The following is a 16,590-nucleotide window of genomic DNA, read 5'->3' as shown; positions in this document are numbered from 1 at the left end:
TCGGCAAACTCCCATTTCCGTCAAAAAGGCTGAAATAAACCCTCCTGCATTCAACTTTTATTTCCAGCACATTTCTTACCATGTTTAAATGAACTAAACATGATATTCGACTGGTTACATCTGCAGTCCTCTACGCAGCTGGACTATGCCATCATCCTCCTATACAGGAAGAGAACCACACTGAAAGAGAACCCGCCAAAATATCCTTATGGTGTTCGCAGTATAGTATATTTGGTCTTTTTCTGCACCGATGTGATCTCAGACCCTTTCTTGTTTATGCGAATACTTTATAGCGAGCGCTGTTGGTGAAATTTTGATGATGAAGTAAACAGGAAAGTGGGTGACGAAGATGTCTGAGATCACTTGGTTTGTTGACGTATAAGAGATGAACCACTACGAGAACTCGAAAGAAAGGTCGTAAATGAACTATAGGCGTAAAAACAAGTTTTAATGTTCTAAGTTGTAATTGCATAATTTTGGAAAAAGAAACTGAAACAATAAATACCATTTTATGGCTCTTTAATGTGTCACGAGTCATAACAGATGACTCATAAAGTGATCATCTTCTCATATGTATTTAAAGCACAAAATAAACACAAATGTAGAAATACGTCAATACAGACCATTTTTCAAGTCTAAGTGAAGCGAAGTTAACGCCCTCCTGTTTGATGTGATTGTTGGACAAAATGTCGTATTCTGCGTTACGATTGGTCAGACGGCCTGTCAATCAAGCTCAATGCTTCCCAGTGGAACACAAAAGCATTGAAACATGGCCATGCTCTGTAACGTTTCTCTTTAGTTTACCCCACAATTAATATTTTGGAATTAAAAATCATCTTGCTATCCTAAACCCATACTAGAGCAAAACAGAATAAGTGTTTCACAGCAGCAGTCACGGAAAAGATCTATTTTTGCTTTCAGAGAAGGAAAATGGTGGCGAAATTTCCATTTTTAAGTGCACTATCCCTTTAAAGTGGATGCTTGTTGTTGCGCTCTGCTCTTTATAAATAAATAAGGGAGGATTTGATGATAGCTGTCGATGGAGAGTAAAACCGTTTCTCTGCTTCTTGGTCAAAAGGGATGAGGTTTTTGACGCTAACTCCGGCATGTGTCATGAAAGAAAAAGCAGTTATTGCCTGAGATGAAAGGATGACCAACTGATGCATTCCTGTGTGTGTGTGTGTGTGTGTGTGTGTGTGTGTGTGTGTGTGTACCAGTTCTTTTCATCTCATCCTTAGAGGATCAAAACTACACAGTAGTGATGTCATTTCCAGCAGGGGGGCTGAGCGAACTGAAAGGGCGAGGGTCATTTTTCTTTCTTTTATCTTTCAGTTCTCCGCGTCTTTGTCTTTCTGTTTTTTTTTCACATACAAGAACAAGGGAAAGGACGAAAGAGACCTAAGTGGGTGTGTTAGAGAGACTAATGAACAGGACAATAAAAGAGGGATAGAGATAGAGAGGGAGAGAAAGGGAGTGGTATGATAAAAGGTAACAGAGTGATATTTCAAGATCCAACTCATAAGCTTGCTTGACCTGTTGTAGTTGTTGCTAAAGGAATAATTCGGCCAAACTTACATTCACTTATATTTTCGGTGTAAAACGAAATGAGAAGCTGTGCAAAATGTCCGTGCCGCTCTTTTAGGTGTAATGGAAGTGAACGGGGACTAGGGCTGTTTGGGTGTTTTTAAAGCTTTGACATTTTTGAGTCGAGACGTGGGTCAGACTCAAAGGAACTACTTTACCTCAATACCTGAAAGAAAAATAATGTACACTTACTATGCTCTTACTATGTACTTAAAACACAAATTAAACGTAAATGAACATTAGGATATATTTCAATCCAATCCGCCATCGTTTTACAAGTTTAACAATTTTCGAACAAAATGGTGGATTCCGTGTTATGATTGGACAGACCACCCGCCAAATAAAACTCTTTGCCTGCCACCTGTAAACCGTTAAACTCGTGCATGTGAAATAATTATTAACGGATCATAGCACGGGCACATCGTTTAAACACATTCCGATGAAGCTTATTCGAATTTTACACAATTATCTTCATAACAGGGTATCCCGAAACATGAACATTTCTTATTTTGCTGAGTTATGTTTTTCTTCTTCCACCTACAATCCCGTGTAGGTTTTAAATCTAATTTGCACGCACACGAGCTTGGCGTCGTGGAAATGGTTGAAAGGTTAACATTTAGCTAAAGCCTCATGCCGTCTGTACGCATTTCCTCTGTGGAACACAAAAGAAGAGGTTTTGAAGAATGTTCATCCTGCTCTTCGGTAAATGAAAGTGAATGGGGACTAGGGCTGCATGGGAGATGACGGCCCCAGTCTCCATTTACTATCAATTCAAATGACATTATTCCCGTCCTCAAGGTTCAAATCGAATTTGCGCTCACGCATGCTAAGATCAGAAAACTTTAGAATGAAATTAGCCTGAGTAAGTGATAACGGAGCTCTATTATTTTGGGTGAACTGTGCCTTTAAGACAGCCGAATGCTTACGTGATCCTGGACTATCTGCATAGCTTGACATGGAAGTGTTCATTCCAGAACAACGAACCCCACTTTCTGCCCCTTTTTTCCATTTTGTCCCGTTACCAAACCTGATTTTATTGTGCTCTTTTAATGCGGTTTCTCCACGATCAGCGCATCGGGCAGACTCCTGTTTCGGCTTGTTTTTTTTTTTTTAGTAGAAAAGCTTTCAGCTAGACAGAAACAGCCTGTGGCCGTTCTCATGGATTAGGTTTTCCACTGATTGTTAAAAATAGAAGTCATGGCCTTTAAAGCACCTATTGTCACACTTTGACATCTGTGTGTGTGTGTGAGTGTGTGTGTGTGTGTGTGTATGTGTGTGTGTGTGTGAGTGTGTGTGTGTGTGTGTGTGTGTGTGTGTGTGTGTGTGTGAGTGTGTGTGTGAGTGTGTGTGTGTGTGTGTGTGTGTGTGTGTGTGTGTGTGTGTGTGTGTGTGTGTGTGTGTGTGTGTGTGTGTGTGTGTGTGTGTGTGAGACGGGGCGAGAGAGCGGGGACACGTAATTTAGGAACAGAAACAAAAGTCTCTTCGGAAGTAGAAGGGAACAAACTGGACCTGTTGCATAAACACCGAGCTAGACATGAATTTATACACTGGCTTACTTTTAGCAGCAGTCTCTTAAATCTGTCGAAACCTCCCCTGAACATCATCAAAACTGATTTATAAATATCATTCAGAAACATCTCTACTTTAAATGTTTTCTTTTAGGGGTAGGGTTATTTATTGATTGCAATAGAAATGACCAAATAAAAGCTGACATCTAACACCGTTAATGCGAATCAACCTCTTGGACTGTAGTCGACCTAAAATGTGCTTATTATATAAAACATCTACGCATCTCTGCTTTAAATGCGTGCTTTTTTTAATTTTTTTTTTAGTAATAGCTCTGTTCTACATCCAGTTATTTAAAATCGACGCTGTGGGCGTTGCGAAAGGAATGCATTTCAGAGACATCCGCAGACTTCGGAAGCAGTTGTGAGTTTATGTCAGGGCAGATGCGATGATTCATTCATTTAATTATGTTTGGCAGATACAGTCTGTAGGTCACTAAAACAGCTTCATTTCCATCTGTCTGCGTATGAGTGATTTAGGTCATGATATTAAAATGCAGCTCCGCTCCGCTGGCTGAGAAATACGGCTGCTTCAGAACAAAAATGGATAGACGATTCACAAAAAACGATGACGCCGTATCACCAACAACCAGCCAGAATGCTTCAGCAAAGCGCATGACAACGATCTAGCAATCGCAGAACACGTCAATGATAGCAAGGTTAAAGTAATAGCAATGCAAAGAATGTAAAACTAGCATTAATAATAACAACAAAATAGTAAAACATGGGGCCAAGATTGACCCCTAAAGTGCAATTCCCTAAAAGCGCTCTGATTTCCTAACACTGCGCACATTAGAGAACGAAGATGATGACCGGAGCAAGAGCAAACGATCGGCCAAATTACAGCCCGCTTTAAGAAACCCTTTTTTTTTTTTTTTTTTTTTGCTGGTTAAAAAAATAAGCCGCAAATACCGGTGCAGTTCGACGAGCGCAGACGTCAGTTTCGATGCCAAAAGACAGCTTGCAAGCTGACGCAAGTTCAGACATCGCACAGTTAAAAGTTTTGCCTTGCCAGTTTACGCTATTTCAGACCATTCAGGTAAAGAATCGGGACTCTCGCACCGTTTTCCAGCGAACACACTGGTTTATGTCCATGCCCAAGTTAATGTGCAGGTGCTGACTAAGAAAGAAACTATTAATGTGCATTTGATTTTAAAGAGACAGCAGCCTAGAAACATCTACATCAAAGATTAATCGGCCTTTAACTTATGCAGTAAGAATTGTCGTATTGTTAACTATTACATTTTTGCACCTCAATACTGTTACTGTCTTTATATAGCTATGGCTCGTCATTTAAACTGCTTCTGCTGGATGTATGAATGAAACGAATCTGAAAATGATCCATCGAAATCCACGGGCTCTTGACGGTCAGCCATTGGCGGTCTACGCTGTGCTTTGGGTCGACGTCGCACGTCGAAATGCTACTTTAACGTTACGGTAACAACATCTGAATAACCCGCCTGCATTTTCGCACACAGCTGGCTCTCGTACGAACGTGTGTACAAGCTCTCACAAGCAGGATAAGTGCCGGCGTGATTGTGCGTGTGTCTCCAGCGTGTGTTAACATCAAGTTAAAAGGCCCAAGTGTGTGTGTGTGTGTGTGTGTGTGTGTGTGTGTGTGTGTGTGTGTTACCGGCGGGGCTATTTCACACAAAAGCAGGCCTTTGGGAGCGGCACACTTTCTAACGGTGAATATTTTATGCTTCTGTTTTCGAAAGCTGCCAGGGGTTAGATGCCTTTTGCTGTAGATCTTCCCTAAATAAAAAGGAGGAGGAGGCTGCGGTCGCATGCTACAAAACATTTGATGTAGTGTAAGCGAGAACATTATTTTTATGACTTAATGATAAATCATTTACAAGACATTAACCTGTCGCTGATCTGTGAAGGTGGAGCTGGGGAAGGAGGAGGGCCTGTGAACGTGATCTGCATTTAATATCCTTCTGATTTTTGGCGTAAAAGAAACGTTTAGCCCCGTATTTTCAGCTACTGCTACATACAGCCCGGTGACGTCTTGCGGTCGCAAATGAGAAAATGTAACAGAAACACGTACTACACATGAGCTGTTTCGTTAATACAAACTTTTTTAAACACCGAGTTTAAATAATTGGCTATATAAGTGTGTATATAAAAAATGAATTCCAGTTCTTCCCAAGGCCAGTGTCTTATTATTAACCAACATGTCCCTGTTTCTGCATAACATCTTTAATGAGGCAAAATGCTTCACATCACAACATTTTCTTTATATTATAATGCTGTTTTGGCGCTATTGTAGATAGCTCTCCCTGGCTGTTTACAACATCCAACTGTCATAATGCAAGCATCAGCGTTTTTTTTCCCCATAACCGCACATTACTTAAGCAAAAACGACATCGTTCTACCCACGGAAGCGGCGAATCAAACATTTTATTGTTTTATTCACGCCTTAAGCAATGGTGGATCTAGGATCTAGAGCCTGCTGTGACCTTCAGCCATCAGAACCGCATGCTTGAACGCAATTAGAGGAGCGATAATTCACTGTCGGGGATTTGCGCGTATAAAAATGAGATTATTTAGCTTCACAGCGGGGCAGATGAGAATAATTGTAACAGTTCCTCTGGGGAACACATTACTAAGCCCATTAAATTAATGACAGTCTCATACAGCAAAGTAGCTTTGGTGTATTATGTCATTATAACGTGTGAGGCATTCTAAGCTGAACTATTATTATTAAACGTTAAAATGATATGGGCACTGATATTTTAAGGTTTTGACCTTGTGGTATTGACCTTTCACCTTGACATAACATTGTATGTGTTTCTATGAGAGACAGAGATGCACAGCTGACGCACCCCGAATGAGCTTGACGTCTTTCAGACCAGAAGATGTTTAAATATTCAGGACTCACTTGAAAAGGGTTCTCCTCTGAAACACTAATGCCGTAAGATATGATGATTATTTATGGTTCGAGTGACGTGTTGGGAATTGCAGCTGCTGTCCAGGTCAGATAAATAATTACTTGCTTGAGAGATGCTGCAGCTTATATATGGTAACAATTTTTAGTTTTATTACTGGAATATATGTATACATACACACACACACACACACACACACACATAACATTTGTTGTGGTTTTGAACAACCACAATAAAAAATGAATACACTTATACAAATAATCTATTTCCAGCCCAAATTAATTCGCTCAAAAACAAGAAAGAATAATAAATGGCTAATATTCTAATAATATGCATGTTAATAAGCAACTAATAGGTGTAACTGTAAAATAAAGAAAAAAGGACACCATATATGTGTATATGTGTATATATATATATATATATATATATATATATATATATATATATATATATATATATATATATATTTTATAGACTTTTATTTTAATATATATATTCTATTATTTATTATTATTTTTATATATATATCGCGTGTAATTATTATTTAGTAGTTGCTAAGGCAACGCTTCTAATTTTGGGTTAGGATTTACGCCCGTATTTCAGCTTCATTTCAGGTGTTTTGTTTAAAACCGGGATGATTTATATTTATAAAGTTTTTTTTTTACATTATATTATAAAACGCATATTTTTATCGTTTATATATATAGTATATATATATATATATATATATATATATATATATATATATATATATATTTTTTTTTTTTTTTTTTTATGTACCACCTGATTTATACCTTTTTTTTTCATTATACTCAAATTTTTATCGGATGTGAAGTAATATTTGATCCCAAAACGGCTGTGACGTAATGATGCGCTCGTCCCGCTCCTCCCTCCCTCCCTCCCTCTCTCTCTCTCTCTCTCTCTCTCTCTCTCTCTCCAGATAAATGCTCACGAGGGCCGAGTGAGCGACCGAGTGAGTGAATGTGTCGCGCAGATTACAAAGAGGAATCCACGCACCGAGAGCGCGCGCGGCGGCGCCCCGCAAACCCGCGACACAATGTAGCTGACCGAGCCGCTGCAATCACACGCGGAGAGTCCAGTTCGAGCGGACCCGAGTGAGCTGAACTATGCCCAGCGCCGAGAGAACTTTACCCGAACTCGAGAGGAACTCTTTCTTACCCTGCGAAATGGTAGTTATGCTTCAAGTCTTTCTAATCCATCCGTGCGGCGCGTTATCTAACCCCGACACTGTGCATGATATGTGTGTGTGTGTGTGTGTGTGTGTGTGTGTGTGTGTGTGTGTGTGTGTGTGGATATCGTACGATCAAATGCGTTCATGCTGTTCTCGAAAAGATGTTTTTTTTCCGCCTGCTTCCCCGAAACATCTACAATTTCACTCAGGCGATGCTGAAGTAACCCGCATTGTTTCGACGTAAACAATGCTTTTGTTTACATACGCGACACGGCGCCGCTGTCTCATTTGAATAATTATCCTTACTGTCGTTTTGATGTAGCAACGATCTTTTATTAACGTGTGCATCTTTAACCTAAACGGTGCTGTGTATGTGCACCTGCAACGATATCAACGTGAAACCCTCCAAAATGTAATACAGCTATTTACTGCTCGGTTTGGTTTTTCGAAACATAGCGCTTCAGGTCAAATATTATAGTTTGTATATGGTTATAAAATCGCATTTACCTCGAGGTTAGTTGACATCCCGTAACGTAATGGCACGGCGCAACCAAAAGTTTTGGGGTCAGTAAGGTTTTAAAGAAGAAATGTGATTTTGTAAAAATGTTTCGCAGTGTTTTTCAGCAAATAAATGTACACTTATCTCTTATCGCCCCCAAAACTATGCTGCTCAAGCAAAAACAAACAACAACAATCCAAAAGGAATGCTAATGGAATTTCTATCGTAAATTGGAACCGGTCCTAAAGGCGTAAGGTGGGATTCTGCCGTTCATTTCCTTGTTAATTATCTTGTTAAAAAGTTTTTTTTGTGTGACTAGGACGGGTGTAAGCGTCATAAAATATGCTCGGCGTGAAAGTGCTTCGGTAATGCTGAAACCGTACTATTGAAACGGCATCTCTCCCGTAAGCGTGTTTACAAGTCATCAGATCAAATGGTACTTAACCCCCGGTTAAACCGGTTCTGCTGGTGTTTGCCGTAACAGAATGAGTTAACGGCGGGGCTTCAGCGTTCGTACAAATAACAAGTATCTGTTGCACACACACACGCCTAAACCGTGTTGAAATGCATTTGAAAGGCTGGGGTGATGGTGGCGTGCTCGGGTCTTGAGTTGGTCCGTTGTAAGCAGAACAAGTGCTTCTGTGTCCCATGTGTGTGTGTGTGTGTGTGTAGACCCCCGACCCCTGGCACCGAGGCGACGTGCCAGACTGATGCCGCTGCTGCTTCGTCGAAGGCCCTGTTGGTTTTGTCACGTTGAACCACAAGAGTGTCCGTGTACTTTTTTAAGTTTAAAAAAAAAAGGACATTGGCATCAGTCTGTGTCTAAACGAGGTTCTTGGAGGAAAGGCGTCCACACGATTTATCTCTGATTGACTTAATTGATTGTTTTGAATGTTGGATGGAGAGAAAGAACGTAAAACGCGTCCGATTAGCCTTTCGTGATTAAATCGCTGTGTGACGCGTTGGCGAAGCTGCTTTTATGGACCTCCCCATTGGATGAAATGACGGAGCACTGATTAAATGACAGACCAAACGGAAGCTGAGTCGAGTTCATATGAATTATTTTTTTCCGCGTGACAATATTCTACATTTCCGAACTACTTAACAATTACCTTACGGACTATTAATAAGCGCCAAATGAGTAATTTATTGAGGGCAAAAGTCATGGTTATCGGTGAGAATTGGACATTAAGTACGTTGTGACCAAATGCGAATACATTTTTAAAATGGGAAATTTAATATTTTCGGTTTTTGGAGCGGTTGGAAAATGTTGGCAGGCGTGTAGGAATTTGGCCTACTAACCCGAATCAGTCAGCGGAAAAAAAAAAATCCAGTTTTCTGCTAAAGTCTAAAAAAAATGTAATCAATTATTTCGAGAATGTCTCCAAAAGGAGACGACGTTATTACTTCTTGAGACGATATTGTCCCTAAAATATAGCCAATGTGCCGAGGACGTTGTGGTGGTCATGGGCATTCCTGTTGTTTCCAGGGTAACCCGTAGAATCCCCCCCTCAACCCCCTCGTCGGCAATGTGAAGCATGTCTGGATACTGCACTGATGCAATGCTAAGAAAAAACTAGAACGCTCCCATCAGCGGTGCTGTTCACGTCAAGTGCTTGCAGTGCTGACACGCTCTCTCGGTCTCACTCAGAGTTATTAGTGTTCCTGTCCCTGTTGTGACACTGTCCGATGTGGCCATAACTTACTGCTGTACTATTGTGTGTGTGTGTGTGTGTGTGTGTCACAAATAAGATTGTGGAACTGGCTGTGCCCCAGAATGCTTTCTGGAAAGACCAGAAGATTTGTGGATGAGGGTGGATTTTATCTTCCTACTATATTGGAAGTGATATACAATGTGTGTACTGGTGAAAAACAAATGAAAGGAATGTACCGGGCTTGATTAAAATTGAAATCCCGTGGACAGAATCTGACATTGTCGATCACCAAAGTTCGTAAAGGCAAACACAAAGGGGGGCTTCGCATATTCATTTCTCTGGGATGTTTAAACATGTATTTTGTGAATTGCGTACATATTGTGGCCATGTGAACGCACAAATTTATTAAATTAAAACGTCTTGTTGTGCGACGATCCAAGTGATTTCAGCAATTTGTTATAAAAACTTGGAAAAATAGATTTAATGTGTGAGGAAAATGTTAATGCTCCTTATATTTGGTTATGCCATATGACATTTTAGTCAACATTTGGAAATCTTTCTTGACAATGATAGAAGTGTATATTTATTTATTAAGCAAGTAATGCAAAAGCCACCTGAATGCATCTCTAAGATCACGAACGGAGAAATCTAAACGATCTCGATCCTCTGACATGTGGCCGTGGACCACAAAACCAGTCATAAGGGCCATTTTTTAAAATCATAAATAAACTTTCGGATGTGATGTGTTTTTCGATGCATGGTTTAAGATATAGCTATTTGAAGCTGTGCAAATAAAAATATTGAGAAAATTGCCTTCTGAAGTTCTTGGTAATACATATTACTAATGGAATATGTAGGACGTTTACAAAATGTCTTCATGAAACATGAGCTTTATCTCAATGGTTTTTGATATAAAATAAAAATCAGTAATTTTGGTGTATTGTTGGCTGTTGCTACAAATATACCAGTGCTCCAGGGTCACATATAAGAGGTCAGCGTACTATAAAACATCCTGTTTTAGAATTCAAAACATCCTTGTACGTCTAAAAACAACTTTTATTGAGGGCAACCTGTAAAAACGACAGCTTGTGGAATCTACCACTTCTTGGTGTGGATGGGCGCCACCTCCACCGACGATCATCAACACCTGCTTCCACAGCGCTGCCTGTTTAGCCCCGCCCCCCTGATGAATGCTTACCAGGGTGCGAACGCTTTAAAGACGACAAGACGCTGTATCTAGTTAAAGCAGACCCAAATTGCGTCGATAAGAACTTGGTCCTTTGCTTCACTTAAAGATCCTTTAACTAACAAGACACAATTCCACGCGGGGTTTTCAGAAAGATTAAGACCGAAAGACGACGCTGAAAGGCGACTACAGATCCAACACGAGCGTGAGCAACCGTTAGTGCTGTCGACCGATTAATCGCATCCGAAATAAAACCGTGAGCGTGACGCATTCAGAGAAATTTGAACATGAAGCGCAGTCAGCTTTGAAGGCAAACGTGCCTTCGCCCTCTGGCCCTCGAGTTCTTGTGCGTTTAGTCACGTGACGAGCAGACGGAGCAAGTTTCTGCAGGACCCGCATGCTGGACACACCCGAGTATTTATGTGCTTCTTCATGCAGATACGTGTTCGCAGATAACGGAGCGCTTTTGACCTGTTGTTTACAACACAGAATTTAAGGCACTCGCGTTATTTCTTGCAGTTTGGTTGCCTTTTCTTGCGTTTATAGTTAGTTTAGAGAGCCACATGCGTCTGTTTTTACTTTTGACACTTCAGTTGAAGGCTTAAAAGATATATTTAGTTTCTGAGCATTTCTCCGTAGTTTGAGCCAGTGTGTGCGATCCTGATGAGTCCGATGTGAGATGAACTGACCCCATTAACAAGTGCGACGGTGTACCGCGCCGCATGCTTCATACTGTTTGGTATTTTTTTTTTTTATACTGTGTGACAGATGGGACGTGCAGAAAATCGAACTACGTCTGTCACGGCCGTTTAAATGGAAGGGGCGCAATTTTGCAAATAAGTTGCTATTTTTATTGTAAAAATTGTCTTTTTCTAAAGAGCAGTAATCATGCTGTTACGTGTCTATATAATATGTGTGTGTTTGTGTGTGTGTGTGTGTGTGCTGTCAAGTGATTATATGCATACATATGTGTGTAAAGCGTGTGTACATAAATACACACACACACACACACACACACACACACACAGCTTAGGTTATTAACGTTTTTACATATTAGCGCGTATGTATTTATCTTCATGCCATTTTATATTTAATATATAATTGTAACATTTATATTAGATTTTCTCTTTTGTTTCTCTCTTGTTTAATATAGCAAGAAAATCAGACTGCTGTCACTTTAATTGAATTAACTGGGAGGAGACTAAATGTAGATCAAGAATCGCAAGATCCCACAATCGGATGCTTTCCCACCTGCGTGTACAAAGTATATTTGCAAAGATGGCCACTTTTGTATTTTTAACACATTTTTGCTGGAAGCATTTAACCATTCAACGCCTATAAAGCGTCTCGGACGAAATACTCCTTTAATTCAACATTTAAGTGCATGTGATATCAGCAATTACGTACACCCCCTACAAAAACAATGGAATTCTGTAATTAAATGAAAAGACATTATTAATCTCAATTGCTTGTTCAATTCATTTTGAGCAGCCTTAACGCTGTAGTGAAAAATCTTACCGTAACCGTAAGACATCTAGTCCATTATTAATGCTTCTTCCTGTTACGCTAAAACAACGCTTTTTGGTTTTTTTTTATGCGTGTGTGACTTCCGTATTACAACATAACCGTTTCCTGCGCATTCCACAGTTGGAGAAGAAACCAAGGCATGCCAAATAAACATTTCAACTACTAGCGTTTTTTTGAATTTGACGCTTTTCTAGTTCTTAATGCAAGCAGATATAAACCGGGTTTGACGCTCGGCGCCCTTTCCTTGGAAAAAGGATTTGGCTGTTTGTACGCGTGCGGTTTTGCTATTGGTTTTATCACATTACCTCTAAAGCAGGGCTCTTTTGACTGGATTAGTGCTTAGCCGACACACACACACACACACGTTAAAACACAGCCGCACAACTCTCTCCCGCTCAGTGTGTGTGCCTCTTTCCAATAAAGTTAAAGAGAATAAATCTGCTCGGAGGGGATTTGGGAAAGAAGTCAGAAGAAAGCGAGTGAACGCATCTTTTTGGGCTTTTTGTTTGTGGGAATTATGTTATGGACTTAGCTGCTGTGTGAATATAATTCTTGTTTGCCGACATGATGGGCTTGTGAATTATGCAACTCCACACTGGGTTGTGCTAAATAATTATGATGGCGATTAATCGTTACCCTCGCCGACTTGACGCAAAAACAGGGGCTGCAACTGATATTGCATTATACGTAGCCAAAAAAACGACCGCGAAAACAGTATTGTATGTATTCCCGGTATTCTTAAAATACTGCTACTTATAAAAAAAAAACCTGTTACTTCCAGCGAGATACTGAAGTGTGTATTCGCGCTAAAAACCGACACTTAGTTGGAAATACAGGTCATGTGACAACGACAAGAAGAGGTCCATTTGTACTACAGACATTCACTTTACATAAATGAACTTTTTCTAGCATCGCAAGTAGGATCTCTTATTAGCATGCATATTGCTAAAATATCAGCCATTAGTTTTAATTAAGCACATTTATTCTACACGACCTTATTCTGCATCCCTGATCCTACCCTTTCCTAATACCCAAACTTAACAACTACATTACTAACTATTAATAAGCAGCAAATTTGGGATTTATTGAGGGAAAGGTCGTAGTTAATAGTAGGAAGAGTTCACCTAAAAATGTAAATTCTGTCAAACTCGTACGAACAAACTTTCTTCAAAATATCTTCCTTTGCAATCGACAAAGAAATTCATTCAGGTTTGGGAACGCTCGAGAGTGAGCGAACGATGACAGTATTTAAATTTTTGGGTGAACCATTCCTTTTAATAAGTGTTAGCTAGTCTAAAGCGTTATCGTGAACCGCATTCAAAAAAACGAAACAAAAAGATCTTACAAACGCCGTTGTTTCGTTCAAGTATGTAGGATGAGGCAAATGCAGATTCGTGTAGGAAACCTTTTCAAGTATGCGTAGTCATGGCCCGCGTATGCAGTTTAACCAGTTCAGTCTTATCGTTCATCTTTAGGGGATTGCCAATAGAAAAACTCGTTCTACTTCTACATCCCTGGCCTTTGAACGTTCGATTTCAGATTACGCCGGAGTTTACAAAACACCGGCTCTCCTACGAGGGCTGAAAACCGACACTCTTGTCTTTGTTTTTCGTGCGCGCTGTAAGTCAAGTGTGTATGCAGCTGCGTTCGAGATGAGGTTTAGAAACTGCCGTCTCAGCCCTTTGTCATTTTTACAGTATTGCTGGCTTTTTCATTTCCTCATCTTCTCCGTCTGACACTCAAACCGCGTTAAACGCGAACGATGAAGGCCTTTTGCGGTCCGCTTGTTTTGAGCGCGTCACAAAGGAATTTCCATTACTTGTGATTTTGAAATTTCACGCAGTTTCATTTCGGCAGCGCTCCTTCTCATAGACATCAGCATTATGTAAAGCTTGCGAACGAGCATCTCGCGCGCATGCACAAGGGGTTTTGTAAGTCTTCTGTGCACAGAGCCGTTCTGTGCTCAAAGGCTGAGAGCTCTTCACATGATGTGAGGTCACTTCCACCGGCCACATGCTAACTCTAATCTTTTTATCTTAACCCTCTCTCTCGCTTTCTCTCTCGAGTAATAATCCAGGGTTGGATTATACAATCTCAGTACACACATTCTTTGTCCAGTTTGTGGGAGTGTAAACCTCAGTCAGGCATTAGTTGTACGGAGATATGATCTTTCATAACCCACAATAGGCGCACTTTAAATTTAAATTAATTGGGGTTGAGATACATGATGCACACGTGCTTCATTTAGACGTTCCTTGATCATTTACTCACCTCCATGTCATCCAAGACGTTCACGTCTGTCTTTCTTCAGTCGTAAAGAAGGAGGGAAAAACCTTCTGAAGGTCCAAACTGCAGTTTCTGTGCAGCGTCAAAAGCCTTTTGAAGCTGCAATTTGGACCTTCATCCCATTGGTCTCTGTTGAAGTCCACTATACGGGAAAGAAAATCCTCAAAAACCTTTTAACGAGAGGAAAAACTTGAATGTCATGGATGACGGAGTAAATTAAAAAGGGGGAAAATATTCTGGAAGTGAACTAATCCTTCAGGTATTATTATTCAAGAACAAAGTTACATGCCAATAACATTAGATATATTTGTGTGTTTTTAAAACTCCAGATTCCAGATTTGCAGAGATACCGGATGACGCGAATCAGACACCAGGTGTGTGTATGTCTCACAGGAAGGAGAAAGTAAGGAAGGTTAGATGAGCAGAAGGCCTGCTTTACACGTTTGATCCGACTGACCTAGTTCTCCAGAGCACCGTTTCTGCCCTGAAGACACCGATACAGTCTGGTCAAAGTTAGAAGAGGTTCAGAGTTTCTTCAGTGACACGTGTGCAAACACGATTAGAGCTCTTTTACAAGCATTAATCATTAAACGCCGTTTGACAGGAAAAGCCTTGTTCTTTTCAGAAAGGCCAATTAAGTGGATGATATTGAGCTGTTTTGATATTAAGAGCGTCATGATCGTGCTTAAGTGCACACATTCATGCTTTTTGAAGTACGTATTGAATAAAACAACGAATGCATTTAGTCAAACGATGTTGGCATATATCCTCACATAAAGACACATTTTTAGATTTACCGAGCTACCTCGTCTACCCACAAGTTATAATGCTACCTTGGTGACAAATTAGTTGCGTTTTAAAAATATCCGAGGCATTAAAAACAACACTATGACTTAACATGTGGTTAAGTTACAGTTCAGTCCATTTCGAAACCCACACACTGTCTTCAGGCTGAAGAAATAGTGAAATGAAACCGATGAACGGCCTTGGTTGGGTTTTCAGAAGTCCAGAAGTCATCATCGCGTCAAATTAAAGAGCTTTCAGAGTTTCGAGCGTGAAAATGCCCGTCTCCGACGCACTTTTTGATTCGCTGGATGCGTTTTATAGACTGACGTCTGGTCAGATTCACAGACTTGAGTCGACATGGATTCTCTACCCGTGTTCTGCAGCTGCGCGTCTTATCTTCGCCCTCCTCAACCGCAGTCGAGTCATAAAAGCCTGCGTCCCTGATCTCTGTCGGCCTGTTGCCGCTTGATGGCTAGCTGCCATGGTAACAGACAAATTAAATTTCGTTGCAAATATCTGACATTTGGACATCTGAATAAAGTTTTATATAAGCGTGCGGAGATAATTCGCCCCTAAGAGCTGATAATAATAAGTATTCTGCTCTGAAAAGAGCTTTTCTAAAGCCACGGCGATGGCTCACAAGTTTGAAAATTGCAGCCTCCATCTGTCTCTTGTTAGTGTTGCTTGTACGTGTTGGGATGCTGAATGTAGCTCTTAGTAATGCTTCAGAACGGCCTGACGAAAACGAAACAGAGATGATTCATTCATTTAAAAGGAGAATTCAACCAAAACGAACGTGGCGTCATCATTTATTCGTCCTCGTGTAATTTCTGTTTCAACTCGTTAGCTTTTGATTCGTTTCCACTTTAGCTCAAAAATCAGATTTCTGCTTTGAAAGATATTTAGACCCAGCAGCAGGGAAGATTTTGAGAACTGAATGAATGAAATGAATGAATCATTTAGATTGAAAAGAAAAGCTCCACTTGTTTATAAACTAGGCTCATTCTCCAACTCCCCCAGAGTTAATAAGTTAAGTTTTTTAATGTTTTTTTTTTAATCCATTCAGCCGATCTCCGGATCTGGCGATAGCCCTTTTAGCGTAGCTTAGCATAGATCATTCAATCTGATCAGACCAGAAGCATCTTGTTTAATACAAAGAGCCATAGTTCGCTAGACAGACCTGTTTGACAGTTGTGTTTTTCGTCTTTGGCGGTTTCACACATGTTGTCGTTGATCAATCAGAAGAACCCGGAGGCGGGGCAAGCGTTTATTTACAGTAGCGAAGTTGCCATTTCTACTATTGCATCACGTTCCAAAGTGGAGTGCTGCATTTTTTTTTTTTAGCATTCCTGAGTGCCGTGTTTGCATTTTTAGAGGCAAAAACATGTTTTGTGTTGACAGCCGCTAACATTGGGATCT

The 16,590-nt window shown here is 40.3% G+C and overlaps 1 protein-coding gene across 5 annotated transcripts in view; it reads left to right on the top strand.

The window, feature by feature from the left end:
- The first annotated feature begins 6,972 nt into the window (after positions 1 to 6,972).
- The window catches only part of tmcc3 (transmembrane and coiled-coil domain family 3), a 45,007-nt gene continuing 35,389 nt past the window's right edge, over positions 6,973 to 16,590 (top strand). For 3 of the 5 annotated variants that reach the window (XR_006250598.1, XR_006250597.1, XR_006250596.1), the window contains exons 1-2: positions 6,973 to 7,230; positions 14,715 to 14,759. Coding sequence is in view for 2 of the 5 variants with exons in the window: in XM_043236432.1 (XP_043092367.1) it covers positions 7,168 to 7,230; positions 14,715 to 14,759 (108 nt within the window). In the remaining 3 variants the exon portion in view is untranslated. The remainder of the gene's footprint in view (positions 7,231 to 14,714; positions 14,760 to 16,590) is intronic. The other 2 variants (XM_043236432.1, XM_043236433.1) reach the window with 2 other exon arrangements.

Source organism: Puntigrus tetrazona, chromosome 4, assembly GCF_018831695.1.
Source record: "Puntigrus tetrazona isolate hp1 chromosome 4, ASM1883169v1, whole genome shotgun sequence".
Classification (NCBI taxonomy): Eukaryota; Metazoa; Chordata; class Actinopteri; order Cypriniformes; family Cyprinidae; genus Puntigrus; species Puntigrus tetrazona.
This window is presented reverse-complemented; position numbering and strand designations above follow the sequence as displayed.